General features: G+C 39.4%; 1 protein-coding gene across 2 annotated transcripts in view; it reads left to right on the top strand.

Moving 5' to 3' along the window:
• The window catches only part of LOC111222161 (disks large homolog 2), a 167,083-nt gene that overhangs the window by 117,913 nt on the left and 30,021 nt on the right, over window positions 1–19,149 (top strand). The window contains exons 9-11 of one of the 2 annotated variants that reach the window (XM_022745748.1): window positions 755–896; window positions 10,403–10,558; window positions 15,020–15,176. In XM_022745748.1, coding sequence (XP_022601469.1) covers window positions 755–896; window positions 10,403–10,558; window positions 15,020–15,176 — 455 coding nt within the window. Of the gene's footprint in view, window positions 1–754; window positions 897–10,402; window positions 10,559–14,972; window positions 15,177–19,149 lie in introns of those variants that run through there. The other variant, XM_022745747.1, reaches the window with a different exon arrangement.

The following is a 19,149-nucleotide window of genomic DNA, read 5'->3' as shown; positions in this document are numbered from 1 at the left end:
TGCATGAAATCAGTGTTTGGCTCATACAACCCTAATTATCACTATCACCACATACAAACAGTTACCAATTTACATGTTAAGCAGATACAGAACATCTGTAGCACTAATTTTCTCACCACCTAATAGATGTAAATCCAATATTCACTCTCCTTTTTAGTGCTGGTTTGGTCTCCTGTTATATACTCAGCTTTCTTCATCTGCTAGTTACTAACTAGTGCACTGTGGATTATACAAGTTGGCCACTGTACTGTGGAGTTTTTCCACTAAAAGTAGCTGCCTGCTATTGGTAACAATGGTGTTTATGAACAAGTAAATGTGCTGTTAAACCAAAACAACAAGCTATAGAGGCCAAAAAGCTCAATTGAACTTCCCAATCAGATGACAATTTACTACACTGAGCGTCTTTAATTCACCTCCATTGTTATTAAATCTTTAACATGAACTAAAATTTGTCTCTGGAAAAATAGTTGGTTTTATACTTACTGTATTTATACTTTACTATGTAATTCACTTGTAAAACCCCTTTGAACAGTCGTAGAGAGATCCTTTCATTCTTAGAAGTATATTTTTATGTCAGAAATTTTCACTTTTTTCTTTTCACATTTTAAACCCAATCACTTCATTTTGAAACTGAATTTGAAATATTAAATATTGACAATTAGAAATACAGAGCATGCAGCAATACTTTATTGGCTTGAAATTGTGCAAATCAGTTTGTCTGTTTACGTCACTCTGCTTTTACTCTCTCACACAGCTTTCTCTCCAGCCATGGAAAATCATATCTCTTCTCCCATCAATAGTGGCACTCTGGAGTACAAGTCTGGTCTCCCCTCCATTTCCCCTGGGAGTTATTCCCCACTTCCAAAGCACTTACTAGGGGAAGAGGATATAAACAGGTTGGATGGTTTTTCCTTCTTACGGTAATTACCTCCCTTCCTACCAGACTACTAGAACTGCAAGTAGAAATTTTGTCCCACCCGCTTGTCCTGTCTCCCCTTATCTTCACTGATGTGTGTTTGTGTGGCAACTCAAGCAATCAAAACTCCACCGGGAGTTATGATCCAATCTGAAGAGATCTTTTGTCTCTAAGTTTGGATCACCTGTTATTTTTGTAAAATTCCACTAATCCCGAAGTCTGCATTTCCCTGCAGCGTTTAAAAAAAAAAAAAAAAAATGGTCCCCTGATTCCCAATCATGAGCTGCAACTTTATATTCTGATCACATCGGTCTCAAGAAAGAACAATTTAAAATGCACTGGTCTGCTTTAGTCCTGTATTTCTGTTGTGCTGTATTGTGTTTGTGGCTGAATGTATCTTGTGATTTCTGTCTGGACATGTCATGTGTTGCTTGGTGCCACTACCATGACTACGCTGTGTTTGGGTGTTGGTGGTACAAGCTGTTGTTTAGAAAGGCTTCTGTTTATGTTGGTTATTGGAAATAATGTTGTTAGAGTAAATGTTGCCTCAGGTCCAGCAGCTGTCCCTTCAAAGTACAAGACATTTGTATTATTAAGGGTTAAAATGTGAAAGGGACTGTGTATGGATAGTTTGATAGAAAACAGTGCTTCTGTCCCTCCTGCCTGTTTCTGTGCTAATGTGGCATCTGTGGCAAAGACAGATGTCTTTCTGTTTCAAATGTTTTATGTGTTTTCCTGAGATCAGTTTAGTTTTTTCGGTTATTAGAAACAGCCAAATCCTATAACAAATCCTATTTCACATCTGTGAAGATGAGCCACATTCAATAATCAGCTATACTGGTACAAAAAACACTTTTATGAAGCAGTGCAGAGAAGTGAAACTGAGTTGAGCAAACCCAGAATTTTATATGCGCAAACCTTTATGTCTTTTGGTTGAAAAATCAATTAGCCAGAGGAATAAATAGTTTTGCTCTAAGTTCTAATATGAAATAAAAATAAATGGCTTTTAGTGACACATTTCTTAATCTTTTTGGTTCTTAATGATGAGTGGAAATGGAAACAGATCTTCTCAGATCTTGCTTGAGCTCTGACTGTTCCAGTTTATTCAGCTGTGTTTGCTCTCACTCGTCCTCCCTGCCTGCTATATTTTCTACCTGTTCAGTTTTCAGTCACTTTGCTCTGACAGCTGCTCCTAGTCCAACCAGAAGCAAGCTTAAGATGCTATACCCTAACACCTAATCCCAAAGCAAGCTGCTATACAACTTGGGACTAAAGGGGTCAAATTTCCTATCAAAGTCTGTTTCAAATGTTGCCAGAGGTGGAGGTTTCCCCTGCTGCTTGTCAGATATAAAGTTTGATCTGAGTGGCATTCTCAGCTGGTATATTTAGTGGTTATATGTTACAGAAGAATTGCAGACTAGAGCAGATTTTCAGGTAACACAACAAGGAAAAGTGGTGGAAATCAGGAAGAACTAATGAATACATATACTCCATAATGCCTCTGTTAGAATAGGCCATATATGTTGTCATATTCCATTTGCAAAATAAAGACTGGCAGAGGAATATTGCAGCAGAGTGATTAAAAAAAAACTTGTTTCAGAGGATAACTGAAGGACCCCTGTGTTAAGCTTTGTTGAGTGAGGGATTAGTCCTCCATTCTCTTTAGAGTTAAGAGGTTTATTATTTGCTCTTGCCCAAGGTGCATCTGTAATAGCCTCTGAGATTACCATGCTGCCTAAAGTGTAACACTGACAGAAGCTTGTGTCAGTCTTGTTCACTGTGTTGTACACATCCAACAGTGTGGAAACTGCAGAGCCAAATGGAACCTCACGTTCTGTAGTACTGGATATAATGCATCTCCAGTTGTTGCATTCATTTTATCTCATGATGCAATATTTCTTTTCAGCCAGGTGAGGGAAGTGGTTAGAGTCCCCTCTGTTTTAGCAGCAGTAGCAGAAAAAATCAAGTTGTTCTGGCAATTCAGACCTGTCTTCATGTCTTACTTGCTGTAGTTATGTTTTACTTAGTGTGTCTTAACAATTTAGAGCCAAGCATCTCATGTCTTGAATTAAGTCCTCATAGAGATACTCTATTAAAGGGAAGGCAAAATAACCTCAATAGGAAAGCAAGTAGTAGTAGTCTTTTTAAGGTTTTCATATTTTCAGGAATTAAATATGATAATACATTTTATTTATAATACTTTACATGAATTAAAAAATTAGCATAGAAAAATAATAAAATAAAGCAGGTAAGCATGAGACACAATATTAATCCTACACTAAAAACAGTTCTGAAAAGGTGAGTTTTGAGTTGTGATTTGAACATGGACAGATCAGTGCAGTCTCAGATGTGTTTGGGGAGAGAGATCCAGAGGGAGGGGGCAGCTATGGAAAATGCTGTGTCACTTGGTCTTGAGTGGCGTGGACAGGAGTTTGGCATCAGAGGAAGGGAGGCTGCGGGAAGGAGTGTGGTGATGGTAAGTGAGGAAGGAAGGGGCCTGGTTATGGAGGGCTTTGTAAGTTAAGAGATGGAATTCAAAGTGGATCTGTTGTAGCACAGAAGGCCAATGAAGCTTCTGGAGGATGACCTGGTCACAGGAGCAAGATTTAGCGAGCAGGCATGCAGCAGAGACCTCGATGTACTGGAGCATATTGAAGACTTTGGATAATTTGGATAAATGTTTTTTAGGTGGAAGAAAGCAGTTTTGGTGATTTGATTGACGTAGTGATCAAAGGAGAGGTTGCTTTCAAAAACTACTTTAATGTTGCGGATGTATGGGGAACGGGATGGAGTGGAGTTGGTGATTGTGATTGTGAGGCAGAAGTTGTGAGTGGTTTTAGTTTATGATGATGATGATGATGATGATGATGATGATGATGATGATGATGATGATGATGATGATGATAATGATGTCTGATTTATCACAGTTAAGTTCAAGGAAGTTAGCTTGCGCCCATGAATTGATTTCAGTGATGCAGTTGGTCAGAGTGAAGTGATTTGTAGTGGTGATGGATTTGGTGGAGTTGGAGTTGAACTTAACCAGGAGAGAGCAGTACCAGTGATCTTGAGGTAGGATTCAAGGTGGGGAATGGTGTGGTTGATGGTGTTAAAAGCTGCAGAGAGGTGGAGGAGGATGATGATGCTGAGGAGACCAGAGTCGGAGGAGAGAAGGAGGTTGTTTGTGACTGAGGAGGGCTGATTCTGTGCTTTGCTGTGCGCAGAAACTGGACTGAAATGGTCCAAACATTTATTTGGAGGTGAGTTGTGAGGTGACAACATGTTCCAGTATTTTTGACAAAAATTGCTCATATCGGGGTTAAAGCCAGGTTTTTTTTTTGAGGATGGGGATGACAGCAGTCAGTTTGAGTGTTTGGGGGACTGAACCACAGATGAAGGAGGAGTTGTTGATTTCTGTGATGATTGAGGATATAGCTGGCAGACAATATTTGACTAGATTAGATGGGATGGGAATGCGAACACAAGTGAAGCCTCTCATTGCTACCAAAAAATCAGACAGCTTGTTTACTGTCAATTAGAATTTTTATAATTGCTTACCAAAGTTATCATGTTGTTTACTAGAAGCTATCAAGTAAAATGCCTTAGATCTATGACTGACAGGGTGTGAAGTCCAAATAGGCAATTTATTGTTGTCCAAATTCTTATGAAGCTCACCATGTTGTCTTCTGTTATGTTCACGTTATTTCCAGGTGTTTGAAACTACTTCTTTTAGTGGAATAGCTCATTTAGGTAATTCACCATACTGTAGTGAACATCTTTTCCACAATTTTCTGTTATCCCTTGAAACAGCGTGTTTGCTCACCTGTTGTTGGCCAGACTGGTATCCGCAAATGTCAGCGATAGAGTTGAGTGATGAAGTTACACCATTGGTCGATATTTACACCATATCCATAACAGTTTTCAACTACAGTATTTCCTCAAATAGTGACCAGGGCCTTTATTTACCTCAACTGCAAAAGATAACAGGCTTTTGTTTGAGGCAGGAGTGTATTAGCGGCAGGTGTTTAATTCTAATTCCCTCTTTTAGATATGTATTGGCAGCAGCTTGGATCACATCAGGTAGAGTTGATTACATATTTGCTCACAGTCCTGGAGTTGTGTCACAGTCTGTTTCCCAGTCGATACATGTTTCTTCATAACTCAACTTGGGCCTAACCTTATCCTAACCCTCACCACTGAGGCGGGAGCATTACGGGAGGCACAACTGTAATGGGAGAGAAACGGTATCTGAAAGGGAAACAACACTGGAACACGCACACAGCCTGCTCTGTCAATGAATGACAGGCTCGCAGAGAGCTTCTGCAGCTCACCAGTGAGACTCAAGCACAGAATCCCAGAATCAAAGTAGAATAACCGCTTGTATAAACAGTTTGGTTCTAGTTATGTTTTTGATCACATGCCTCGAACATCATTTACATCTCTGATCTCTGAGCTTTGATGTGCCTTAAGTTTCTGCCTTGCAGAGTTCTCTCTCCTCAGTCTCCTGTCACTGCTTTCTGTTGTCTGAAGAAAAAGCATTGTGCAAGCAGATGAAGTGACCTAATTTTGTTTGGTGTCCTAAGACATTCACACTTTCTTTGATAGCATGCCAAGTTGATTAGTCATGTTGAAATATGATTAGTGAAACACCCGGGCCTGCAGGGCTGCTTATATCACCAGATGCGGTGGAGGGTAAACTCACCAAAACTCTGCTCAGCTCTTCATTCATGCTTTAAAAGTGCCATTTACTTATTGAGATGCTTAAATGTCGAGAAAAAGACAGCAGTATGTGATTCACTGCAGCTGTTATTGTGACGATGACCAGCTTTAGGTCTGCATTTATTTCTTCAACCACAGTTCAACCACAGACACAGTTGCTAGGCGAAGATGCAAACACTCAAGTTGATAGAGAAGAAGCTGTAAGAGGACAAGGAAGAGACCAGTGTGGTGGTGTTCTGCATCGTGCTTAGGCCAAACATTGACATCACAAACTAATTCAGTCCATGCAGCACTGTGTGTGGTGTGTAGGTGTGTATTTTTATGCATGTGTGTCTATGGGGTTGAATCTGGGTGGTGAAATGGGCCGTGGAGAATGAAACACACATACATAGTGTGATAATTAATGCACCAAGTGCTTCACATGAAATGGACATGAAATTAACATAAACATTTTCAAATATGAATGGAAAATGAGATGGAAAAGAAAACCCAATATTATAATAATAATAATAATAAGATAAAATAAATGGAATGATAATAAAATAGAATTAAATAAATGAATAAAGTTAAAATAGAATACGTAAAAAAGCATAAAATCTTGTAAGAAACTTTAAGACAAATAACTTTTCTTTTTCGCCTGAGTGTTCCTACTCTCTTCTGTTAAACACAAGACAGAATCTCTTTTCCCAACAGATGCCCACACACCACAGGTTTTGATTACACTGGGGTCAGCCTCTTTCAACTTCCCCAGAACATTTTCCCTACAGGTGCAATCTCACTGTGGGTTTTATCTGCACCAGGAACAACCTAATGTTGCCCCAGAAATAACCACCTTTTTCAGTGGTGCTGTCTTTTCTTCCGAATTTATCAACCAGCCACTGGCATCAATAACAACAGCATGTAAAAATAAGTGCAGCAGTCCATTAATGCAGAGCAAAGTGCAAAATTTCAGAGCTATGTGAAGAAAGTCAGAGCTAGTTAAAGGCTATAGTGAACAGATACATTTTCTTTCTTTAGCTTTCTTTTAAAAGTACTTAGTGAGCTTGTTTCTATAGGCAGTGTGTTCCATAGTTTTGGGGTGTAATTGACAAAGGCTGCATTTTCTTATGGCTGTTACTGGGAATAAACCAGCAGTAAATGATCGTAATGTTCTTGGAGGTATATAGTTAATCACAGTGTTAGCAGAGTAGCTTGGTCCTCGCCCATTGAGGGAGGCAGCATACAAGAGGAGCTTAAAATCAATTCTAAATATAACAAGAAGCCATGCAGAGCAGCTAAAGCTGGACTAATGTGCTCTCTCCTCTTAGTTCTAGTCCACAGCTGAGCTTCAGAGTTTTGAATGAGCTGAAGCCTCTGAGTGGTTTTTTTGGGAGGACAGTGAAAAGTGCATTACAGTAATCGAGTTGGTTTGAACTAAATAAATAAATCAGCATCTTCTTAATTTATAAATGGTCTTACTTTAGCTGTGTCTAAAATGTTGATGTGGGACTTGAAGCTCAGATCTGAGTCTAAAGATAAAATCAGATTAGTTTAATTTAGTTAGTTTAGTTGTATGTTCAGTGAGAATAAAAATTGGACAAAGGCAGCAGATGTCATATTTCTCAGACACATGATCTCACTGATATAAACTTTATCTGGTTGATGTTTTAAGAACTAGTTTAACACACAGTCAGAAAAACTGACCAACTTTTCAAGATGATTGATTAGGACATCATGGTCAATGGATATCTTAAGACCGGTCAGTTATAACTTGATGTTCTGCTTTGTTATTTCCAGCTTTCTTTTTAGCAAAAGTAGCATCTCATATTTTATCCAATAAACACATAACAGTGCAGATGCTCTTGTGTAACATTAATTACTATAGTATGTGACCATGGCCTATATAGGTAAGATCCGTTAGAATTATTGCTAAAATATAATCATACCAACAGTTTCATCAAATAATTATTATACTAACCATGGATGGATGTGCACACAGACATGTATACACATGCATGCCTCTGTGTGTTAGGAGTTGTAGCCTACAAATCACACACAGACACACAAACTCATGAGGGACTTTAAATAAGTAATCACAGGAGTGTCTGTATGCGTGTCTCCTCCTCCTTGACCCTTTTCACGTCTTAGTGCGTGTACACCGGCTACACATCCATCTACTCTAACCTTGTCTGCAATAGTAACTACACATACAAACACATAGACACAAACACACACATTATCCATAAATGATTCCTTTTCACTGTACTGCGGGCTCCAGTTAACACACTCAGTTTACAAACAGCGGAGATGCACACACACTTTTGATGTTTTGTGTTGATGTTGTTGATGACTCTAAATACCTGACATGGGACAGTCACTTCGATACTGTGAAGGACATGGGTTTTCTGTTTTCAGTTGTCTTGTTTTGTTCCATGTAGCATGCTCCAAGTGTTTCTTTCTCAGCGTCTTAATGTGTAAAAAAATAAAAAAAATAAAAGAGTGCAAATTTGAATATCAAAATTGCAGCATTTCATGATAAAAAGTCAGGTTTCAGTGGTTGGTTATCAAAAGTTTACTTTTTTCATCCTATTAGAAATCCTTCGCTAGATGATGGGGAGGGTCACAGGTTTGATTCCCAGCACTTCCAGTTAAGGTGAGATGTTCAGTGTGCTCTGTCACCTACTGCATGCTCTTGCATGTTTGTCATTACATGTTTTATTTCATCACAAGGAATTGTTGGAAGAAATTTCATTACAGCAGTTTTTTAGCATGAACCACTTTTTTTTCCTTTTTTTTTAATGCCTGATCAAATGGTATGAAGATCCTCTGAAGTTTCTTCTCAAGGAAATTTCTCTAAAATATCTAAAAATAATAATTATAATAAATAGTAATAATAGTATATAATAATAATAATAATAATAATAATAATAGTAATTAATAATAATAATAAATGATTACAATTTAAAAAAATGATCATCCATGCTTATGTTTTAAAAAATAGATTAATCCCTGTTCACATAAATTGGCTTGATTTATAATGATATTACATGGTCAATTCACTGACTTTATCACTCTTAATCATGTGTGCTACCGTTACATTACATTTTAGCATTTAGCTGAATTCAACTTGAGTAATCACAGGTAATTAACAATATCCATACAATGAAGATAAACCTCATTGTCTAACCAAAATTCTGTACCATAACTATGGCTGTGATATCTGTATGGCTCTATAATTTCTGCCATAGCCTTTTTATTCAATGGCAAAAAAATCCCCTTAACGTAGCAAATGACATGATTTTAACAGCTACTGTATTCATTTCCATAACAGAAATGAATTTTCTTAAAAGTGATTATTTTAGCTTGAAGATATCATCTTAAGACCATTTAACATGTCAATATAGAAATTAGTCTAATAAATGACCCTCATGAAATAATTACAGCTGTCGATTAAGTGATTAATCTGTGTCAGAACATGAATTGTCAGCAATTTTAATTTTATTCATCGCTGAAGTTGTTAAACATTCTCTGGTTTCAGCTTCTCAAATGTGAGAGTGTCTGTGAATTCGATATATCCTTGGACTTTAGACAGGTGATCAGTCAAAAAACACATTTGAAGACATTACCTTGTATTTTCAATCATTTCTGATATTACAAATGAATTGATCAAATCGATAATGAAAAGAACTGTTATTAGTAGTAGCCATAATATCATAACTGGTTGTTCAGTATGAGATATCAATTATGACAAGAAGTTGTTTGCCACAATATTTTTATTAAAATTTTAACATCATGAAATACAGCCTCTTACATTTGTAAAATATAGTGTATACTTCAGCATATGATAGCTAGATTCATGCTGAACATAGTAAGAAATAAAAATAAATAAATAAAAAAACAGGCAAACAAACAAATGCTCCTCTTATCTTAACAAGCACTCTATACAAAATTGGGTTTATTAATTATAATGATAAAAAAAGTTCAAGTGATTAGAAGAAGAGAGAAAGAAAATAAATAAATAAATAAATAGACACAGAAACTGCATTGTTCATAGTAATTATTCACTCACTTGCTCATCTGTTGAATCTAAGTCCTTAACAAAATTAATGAAGGGCCTCTATACATTCTCAAATATATGCTGCTTAGCCTTTAATATGTAGGAAACCCTTTCTATTGGAAGGCTCGATCACATCTGTCTTATCCATTGAGTAGTGCTTGGTACTAACAGTACTATGCAATTTTTGGCATAAAGCAAACTATAAATCTATAAATGTAAGTCTATAAATGCTTGTTCACTTTAACTGTAGTTATGTTTATCTGGATATAAACCCAACAGAAAGAGTCTAGGGTCCAGTACAATTTGTTTTGAAATAATCTTTTCGATTATAACTCTCACCTCTTCCTGGAACATCATAATCTTTCTACATTGCCAAATAGTGAAACAGTGAGACCATGATCCCTTAGTTTTGATACATTTTGTGCATATGTCAGGTATGTTTTTGTTTTACCGATTTAGTTCCACCGGTGTCACATCTGTCCATATTAACCATCAGGAAGTTGTTAACACAAGTGTCTTTTCTCTTTAAGCCGACTCTGTGACTTTTGTGTTTTGACCAGTAAGAACCATATATCCTGTACATCCTAATCTACGGTCTCAATCTACTTCATTTCTTTCTTTCTTTTTTTTTTTTTTACTCCTCATGGTCTCCTCTCTATTTATCCCAGTCTCTTCATCCCCACCTCTGTCTCTGGACACTAACCTCTCTGCTCTTGTCTCTCACTCCACTGTAGGCCTCCTGAGCCAGTTTACAGCACTGTGAACAAACTATGTGACAAAGCACCCTCCCCCCGACACTATTCCCCAGTGGAGTTTGACAAAAGCATCCTCCACTCCGCCCCCCTCCCAAACTATCACTTAAGCCTGTTCCCTGACTCGGACATCACCAGGTACTTTCCACTACCACCATCACCTCTTCTCTGCACTCAGTCGCTGTGTCCCATCCCACTGTGGAAATGGCATGCCATGTCACTGTGTCGTCCTTTATAACCACCTGGTTTTCTCTCATGCATTCAGGTTGTTGCTCCCTCTTTCGAGCCCCTGGCAACCACATCTTTGCATTATTTTCTCACTGACCTCATCTCTTGTCAGGACTCTGCAGTCGCTTTCTAGTCTTATCTACCGCCAACACGTTTTCCCTTACATCAAAGTTTGGTTCATACCACAGACAGAGAAACTTGTCAGTCACAAAAGAAAAAATGTTTTGGAATAAGGTGGGGCATGTAAGAATTAGAAAGTCACTGACACAAATTTAGCACTATTATATTTCATGTTTGGCTGATGTGCTGTACCTCTTGCTGTAGGTCTTAATTTGGTTTGCATTCACCATCATTACTAATGAAGGTAATTTACTTGAAAGAAAATATGTTATGCGGGTAAATTAGCACATTTGCTGCTTTCCATTCAGATAATTTGGCTTATTCCCGACCTCAATCCTCTGTCCTCAGCCAATGACCTGGAAATCTTCAGTAATCATGGTAGTAATCCATCCCTGAAACGTGTCTCACAGGAGAGTATTTTACCTGATGGCAACTCCCCTTGCCCCTCCCCTGATGGGACAAAAAAATTAACTGCACATTAACTTAACAGCACAATTGTTGTAATATGAACTGCTGGCCCTGCTTTCAGTTTTCAGGTCTTGGCCACTCTGCCACTGCTCGCATTCAAGCTGGATCTGATCTCAGCTGCCCCTTTGCTATGATAAACCCCAGAAAACAAAGTGACAGATTGGGAATGAAATTCACATTTTTAAGCTTTAACAAAGAGTTTGTTTTCAAGCAGTCTTTGGAGCACTAACCTGACATGTTGTTGATGTTCTTGTAGGGGCCAGGAGAAAATCAGGATGTTGTCTAAATAGACAAACACGAAATGGTTGAGCATATCTCTGAGGATGTCGTTCACTAGTGCCTGGAACACAGCTGGGGCGTTAGTGAGTCCAAATGGCATGACAGATCAGGAGTCTCAGGAGGAGAGGGAATGGTAAGCTTGTGAGGGGCGAGAGCTGAGACTTGAGACAATTGGCAGTGAACACTCCAGCTAGTGATTGAACTAGAGGCTATTTGGGGATTATGAAGGTGGAGCCAAGGCAGACCTAGAACAAGTGGAGTGTGAGGAGAGGGAATCAAGAACACCTGGATTACCTCATGATGGTTTCCAGAGATGAGGAGGGATGTGGGGCGGCCTGGTGTGTGTCATGGGAGAAAAGTTTTCCATCTAAGGTGTTGATGGCCTTGGGAGAGGTGAGTTTCTGAATGGGAAAACTGCTTTGTGAAGTGAATGTGGCATCGATGAAATTGTCATCTGACCGCTCCCACATTAGCACCGTTTCCAGCTTTGTGTGTTTGGGAGAGGTGGAATCAAGGACATGCTTTGGCTCACCAGGATTCCTCCTGTACCCAGTGAGCCTAGGCTTTTGGCAGGTTGGGACAGGAGGAGAGGACATGTCCGGCTTGCCCATAGTAGATGCAGAGCCCCTCTTTAATCCTGGCTGGATGGAATAATTAGCTAATGACTTAGAGCCCTGGCGCAGAGACAAAAGACGGCTGGCGGCTTCTTTACCTCTTACTGGTTGGTCAAAGATTTTTTTCATCTCAATAACGAATTGCTGGTAGGTAAATGAGAACCATGAGTCTCGCTCCCACACAGCAGTGGCCAGCTGACTGGCTCTGCCGGTGAGGAGACTCACTAGAAAAGCTATCTTAGATTCATCAGAGGAATACGTGGATGGTTGTTATGCAAGCACTAGAGAACACTGGAGGAGAAATCGTCCGCAAGCACCCAACTCCCCACTGTAACGCTCCGGTGTGGGCATGTGAGGTTCACAGGGGAGAGGTGTAGGAGCAGCCCGGGCAGTAGGGGGGAGGGGGAGTTCTGGAGCAGGAAGACAAGCAGCTGCTGCAGGAGGAGACAAACGAGCAAACACGTGGTCCATTTGTACTCCGAGCTGTGTGACACTGGAACTGAGGGTTTTAAGGTTTTCAATAATATCCAAAAGCACTCTTTCATGTTGTCCAATCAATGTCCCTTGGGCAGCTACTGCCTGGCATAATGCATCTGAATCTGCAGGGTGGCCAGATTGTTCTGTTACGTTCTGATAAAACGCAATTTGGACCCAAGAGCAGATTTAGACACAGAACAACCAGAAGTGTTTAAACAAAAGTTATTTTATGGTGATCAGTGAGGGAGAGAGTTCCAGGGGAATGTTGGGGGGTGAAGGATCTGGGTTGTAGCAGGAGGAGTGTGGAGGTGGATGGCTGGTGTGGAGCAGGTGAGTGGTCTGACTGGGAGCAGCAGGTTCAGCAGGAGCAGGTAGCAACACTGGAGAAGGCATTAACTGAAGGCAGAGAGAGACACTGGTGAGGAATAATCCAAGACAATGAGAAGTAAGCAATCACAATTTACACTGAAACATTTTAAGTGGCCTGGAGTGTTACCACGTACAGAATGGAACAATCTGGCGACGAGTGAGCTTGATGAGTGATGAGAAACAGGTGAGCCAGGTAGCCCGTGTTGCACCACACCCCTGCTGAGAAGCAGAAAAAAAAGGGGAGGAGATACAGGGGAAGACAGACAGGGAAAGACACAGGAAACACTGGGAAACTCCTGCAGTCATAGAGGGGCTGTGACAACAGCACCTTCATCTTGGTTCAGTTGTACAACTTAAACCAAAGAGTCATTGTCTAGTTTTAACCCGAACCTAACTCTGTACTTAAGATGTACATCCTGGGCTTCATACATTAGGTGTCTCTGTAGATACAGTACAGACATGTGGAGAATGTCAGGACATGATGAAGTTGAAATACCACAGTTAACTGTTGCTTTGTAGTTTTTTTTTATAACTTGTTATTCATGTTTATAATGGTCCATAATTAATCATGCATTTACTGTAGGGGGTTGATGAAGCGTCTCGTGTAAACCATGCAACTATAATAACTCAACAGCCACAACAGTCCTTGGAAATGCAACAAAAACAGGCACCGACTATGATAAGTATTCACAGACATATGATGTCTGTTTGAGTTATGATTTACATATGAAACTGATACAGTTCTCTCCACATTAAATCTCTTCTATTCTTTGCATTAATGATTCTTTCATCCGCCCTGAAGCATTTTCTACAGAATCTTATCATTTATAACTTAGACAAATGTCAGTTCATTCTGTAGGGTATCAAAACTGGGATGCTGTATAATCAAAAATTTTTGTTTTGTTATAAAACTTGTAGGGTTGTTATGATGGTTGAAATGGCAGAGGGAGGATGAAATCAGGTTATCTGTACTCCATTAGAAATTCCTGAATTTGTATACAAATGTTTTGTTGTTGGAGGCCCGTTTTCAAGGTTAGGATTCATAGAGAGGATCATGTCAAGTACAAAATATGCTACAGTTTAGCATGAATCATGTATTTGTTCATGATTAATGGCTTGTTAAGTCAAGTTAAAACCGTCAAATGTCTTTAAAAGCCAGAAACTCTGATGTGTCTTCAAATGACAGTGAATAGGAGGCTTTGTTGGCTAGTGGATATGAGCCACTGCAGCAGAAACTTCAGAGGAACAAGAGAAAATTAAGCAAACACTCAATGGCTTTGCTCTAAAATGACCTGCAGTGCTCACTGATGACTGATGCTTCCTCATGCTCCTGTAGTCTATGCACTCTCCAGCAGATGTCATTATGCTGCTTTCATTCATGACAATGCTACTGTACCTGGTCGTCCTCTGGAAGGGTAATGTCCTCCTGCTGCATATCAGATGTCACATGATAAAAAAAATACGGTGGGGAAAAAGTAAAATGTGAAATCTTTTTACTTCTGTTCAGTTTGATAGATATCTTTCCTGTGTGACAGTTAACTACTGTGATCACACAATAAGTTTCATTGTTTCTCCATGTACACTGTAGGTACTAATTCACTGGTAAACAGCAACATATTTTCACATAAAAGCAATGGGATTCTGTGGCCTGTATGTCTATATTTGAGTCTGTACCCTGAAAATGCTGCTACACCCCTATAGGGAGCTCGTACCCTTCAATATGTTTGTACAGATCCCATGCATTTATCCTGGCATGTGTGCATGAGTGAGAAGAGAAATCAAGACTGTGTGTGAGTGTAAGCATGCAATGAGGTCTTTTCTGTCAGAATTGAATTGGGGACAAGTGGTCCTAAGTAGAGCACCATCCCCCTGTGGAGCTCTAGCAGTCTTTGAGCTCTGTAGCCTGAGCGAAGCATCACTGAGGCTTTTGTCAGCGTACTGTGCAGTTGTTTTCCACCGCTCTGTCCTCCACACCGCCTCAGCTGAAGATGCTGAGACCCAGCGACTCCCCCGAGCTGATGTACTATCTGAACTGTTTGTACAGGGAACCCAGGAAGGTCGTGCTCCACAAAGGCTCCACAGGCCTTGGCTTCAATATCGTGGGCGGTGAAGATGGCGAGGGAATCTTTGTCTCCTTCATCCTGGCTGGAGGGCCTGCCGACCTGAGTGGAGAGCTGCGGCGAGGCGATCAGATCTTATCGGTGAGTACTCAAGAGCCACTTCAGCCGAATATAAGACACACACCCATGTTCAAAAACATTTTAATGTGAATGACTCTTTTATCTGGATTTGGATTAGAAATGTGTATAATAGCTTTTATAGCCTTTGTAAAAGATTTGCTTACCTGGTACATGATAAAAATCTTTTTATTAAAACTGATCACACAAAGACCCAAACTAACATAAAACAAAGTCTAAGCTGCTGGGTTCCAGTATGGTTCTGTCACTGCAAGTACAGATCTACTTAAACCCAGTGTGTTCCCAGTATATTAATAGAGAATATAATGCTGGCCTAGATTCATTTTCCGGGCCAAACACAGACCAGGTCTTGTTTTTTCTTCTGTCCCAACAGTATTTCTCCAGTGTTACGACAGAGAGGTGTAGTATGTCTGTGGTAGTTCCTGAGAAGTTTATTTTACATTGGTCATGTTTGATGGTATGGTTCTCAGCTCTAGAACTTGTATTTTGTTTCCGTGTTTCAGAAATATTTTTAGATATTTTGATTGTATCCTATTGGCGTTAAACATCACTATAGTTGCTTTTCACCCAAACATACAGTTACGATTGTTGGCTGATTAAATAATTAAAGCAACAATAAATAACAACTAGAAAATTTCTGGAGAAATTTTGAATGGGCCTGCTGCTTGGTGAGTGTACTTCACTCCACTTGTTTCAATCTGTACAAAGGAAGTTACTTTCAGTTTCATTCATGTCGTAGAGACTTATCCTGACACTGACCTCAGCCACTGCAAGTTTCCCTCAAAAAGCCTTTTGAAGCTATCACGACTGGCCAAAATAACATCACACTGATGGTTTCAAACCCAAATTTGTATACACACATATACATGCCCTAACAGAAGTTGATCTGCAATAAAGCTATACCACTATATCCCCATATAGACGATAGCTTCTAAGATTGAACTTTTATGACCTACCTTACCTCTTACCTTTTTAAGACTGATTTTGAAAGTGTCTATGCTTCTGTGTTTGTCAGTAAAAATTGCATAAGGTTTAGTACAACAGAGCCAATAATTCCCTCTTACCATTGTAGCGTTAAAAGAGAATATGTTATGGCTATACACTATGGCTATACAGCTAATGATACTACGTCTACGAATGAGATTCGATGATTAAATGTTACGATATTTCCACATCAACCCAGTCATGAGCAGAGTGTTAAGACCGGCCTACTGTGAGTTGCTCTGTAGCTGAAGACCCTTGGCTGGAACCCAGTTGGCTGTGCTTGCCGTGGTAACCCTGGAGACGCGGGATCTAGGTGGATTCTCCTGGAGGCCGTGTCCTGTTATCACGGTTGCGGTTTCTGCCGGTGTCCCAGCTCTGTTTAGCTCTGGTGGAGTTTGTCAGGAGACTTTCTGTCTCGGGCACTCTTGATTTCTGGTCGGCTTCTCTGCAGGCGGTCGTGCAGATGTTATCTGCTGGCGTCTCTTGCGGGTTGATGTGAAATAAACTCTAATGCTCTTCACTTTGGCTGGATAACTTTAGAGGAGACTGGTGTTGACCAGATGACTCTAAAGTTGTCAAAAAGCTTCAAAAAGGAAAACTTGATGATAATTAAAAGTTACAAAATTACTCTGAGGCACTTCTGTTGTTTTGGTTCAGTTGGTTTTGACTTGGCTTATAAAAATAAAAGATCGCACATGTAGACAAAATAATGTTACTTGGAGCACGTGGCAAAGAAATAATAAAGGACGCAGACGAAACGATCAAGTGCAAAAATGGCTAAGAGCCTTGGCAAGAGTTTGGAACTACATAGCTACAGAGCCATTGAGCAATGTTTTTTCACCTTCTAGCAAAGTGTGAATTGATCACAACTGTTTTATCCCCTTGGGGCTAGCACATGTTTCAGGGGGCGTTTCCTGTCTTCTCCTTTGTGTCAACCTGGAGAAGACAGTAATTTTCCACAGAACGTTTGAATAGTTTAATTTTAGAGTTTACCTATAAACTCGCACATCCGTCTTTCATCATGACCACAAAACATTAAATGAAATAACATATAAACCTAATGGCACTAATAATGACAGATAGGAGTAATAGGAGTGTTGATTTCATATTACATCCTTCAAATCTGGAATTAATCAAAATACAAGTGGTTAACTGATCAAACAACAATATAAACATTTCCTAAAACTAATAGTCTCTAAATGTGGATTACACAGCAGTTCTTTGACTGTAATAATAATAATATGGACATTCTGGATGTCATGTAGTGTGTGTTACCTCGTGTGAAGGATGTTGACAGTATGGTCACATGAAGGACATTGTCTTAAAATCTACATGTTACATTTCAAACATTCTATAGGATAGATGTTTGGGATTAAACTATTGCATAGGAACATCTCATGAGTTACAGAACAGATATTTAATTATATATTCTTCCTCAGATCTGTGTCTGTGAAGAGATTTCTGCTGGTCACCTCTCAGGATTGGAATGTGGATTGTAGATTATGACTCTTATCTAGAGAGGGACAGAGGAAGGGAGGTTGGTGTGTGCGTGTTGTGTTGTGTGTGTGTGTGTGTGTGTGTGTGTGTGTGTGTGTGTGTGTGTGTGTGTGTGTGTGTGTGTGTGCTCATGCATGGCACAGAGAGGCCAGGATTCACACCTTTGTGATAATCAGACCTTTTGGTGTCACTTATCCTATATAAGAAACAATCAAATATTGTTAGGCAGAGTCTTATTGTTAAAACTGGAGATTTTGCCTATATTCTCCAGTTGCCTGGTGTCCATTCGTTGATCCTCTGGAGCCTTTGACCCTTGATCTGATTCTATGTCTCTCAAAGCATGGACTGTTTGTGACTATTCCCACCATCAAACTATCAAATTGATAGGAAACAGAGACAAAGGACCCTTCTGTCACAAAGTGTCAATTGTGGGTCCATAACTCTGCTTGTCCTTACAATGAACTTCTTTAATGGCTTGTGACTGATGCCAGGCCAGGTATGTACGCTACACCATGTTGAGTTTTATTTTTAAGGTAAATCCAATTTATGGAGGTGGTGTTTGTGTGTTTCTTTCAATATATATATATATATATACACTGTGTGCACAATTATTAGGCAAGTGAGTATTTTGACCATATCATCATTTTTTTTGCATATTTTCGAACTCCAAGCTGTATAAACTTAAATGCTTATTGGATTTAAGCATATCAGGTGATGTGTTTTTGTGTAATGAGGGAGGGTGTAGCCTAAAGAGATCAACACCCTATATCAAGGTGTGCATAATTATTAGGCAGGTTCCTTTCCTCAGACAAAATGGGCCGAAAAAGAGTTCTAACTGACTCTGAAAGGTCAAAAATGGTAAAAAGCCTTTCAGAGGGATGCAGCACTCTTGAAATTGCTAAGATATTGGGGCGTGATCACCGAACCATCAAATGTTTTGTTGCAAATAGTCAATCAGGTAAGAAGAAAAAAGATGCAAATTAAATGCTAAGGTTTTGAGAAGAATCAAACGTGAAGCTACCGTAACCATAGTAACTCACTCACACACCTGCCTGCATGTGCACAGCGTGAGAGGAGCAGCAGCATGGGAATAAATTTGCCCATTTAAAATAAATGACAATAAAAGATTTCTCACTTTGCCCCGATAGTCTGAGTAAGTCGCTGCTGCTGGGTCTTGTCTGAATTAGTTTTTAATGCTCCGCTTTCGACTGTATTTTTGTTTCTCTAATTGAAATGTCCAGATACCACAAGGGAAGGGAGAGAACATGTCTAGTTCACCAAGGAAACACAGCTCAGTAAATACTCACAAGATGTTAGCTAATTCAGAGATGAGCATTTGAAAACTTACCAAAAAACAATTGACTAAATGTCAGATGGTGATATTGGTGCCGTTAGAGACTACGTGCCTGAAGCATCTCATGACGTGATAATTGATAGCAGTAACCTATAGAGCTCTTTCTTAACATTGGTTAGGTGTAGCAATCACCTCAAACAT

The sequence above is a fragment of the Seriola dumerili genome, unplaced genomic scaffold (assembly GCF_002260705.1).
Source record: "Seriola dumerili isolate Sdu_G_001 unplaced genomic scaffold, Sdu_1.0 BDQW01000091.1, whole genome shotgun sequence".
In the NCBI taxonomy this organism is placed as follows: domain Eukaryota; kingdom Metazoa; phylum Chordata; class Actinopteri; order Carangiformes; family Carangidae; genus Seriola; species Seriola dumerili.
This window is presented reverse-complemented; position numbering and strand designations above follow the sequence as displayed.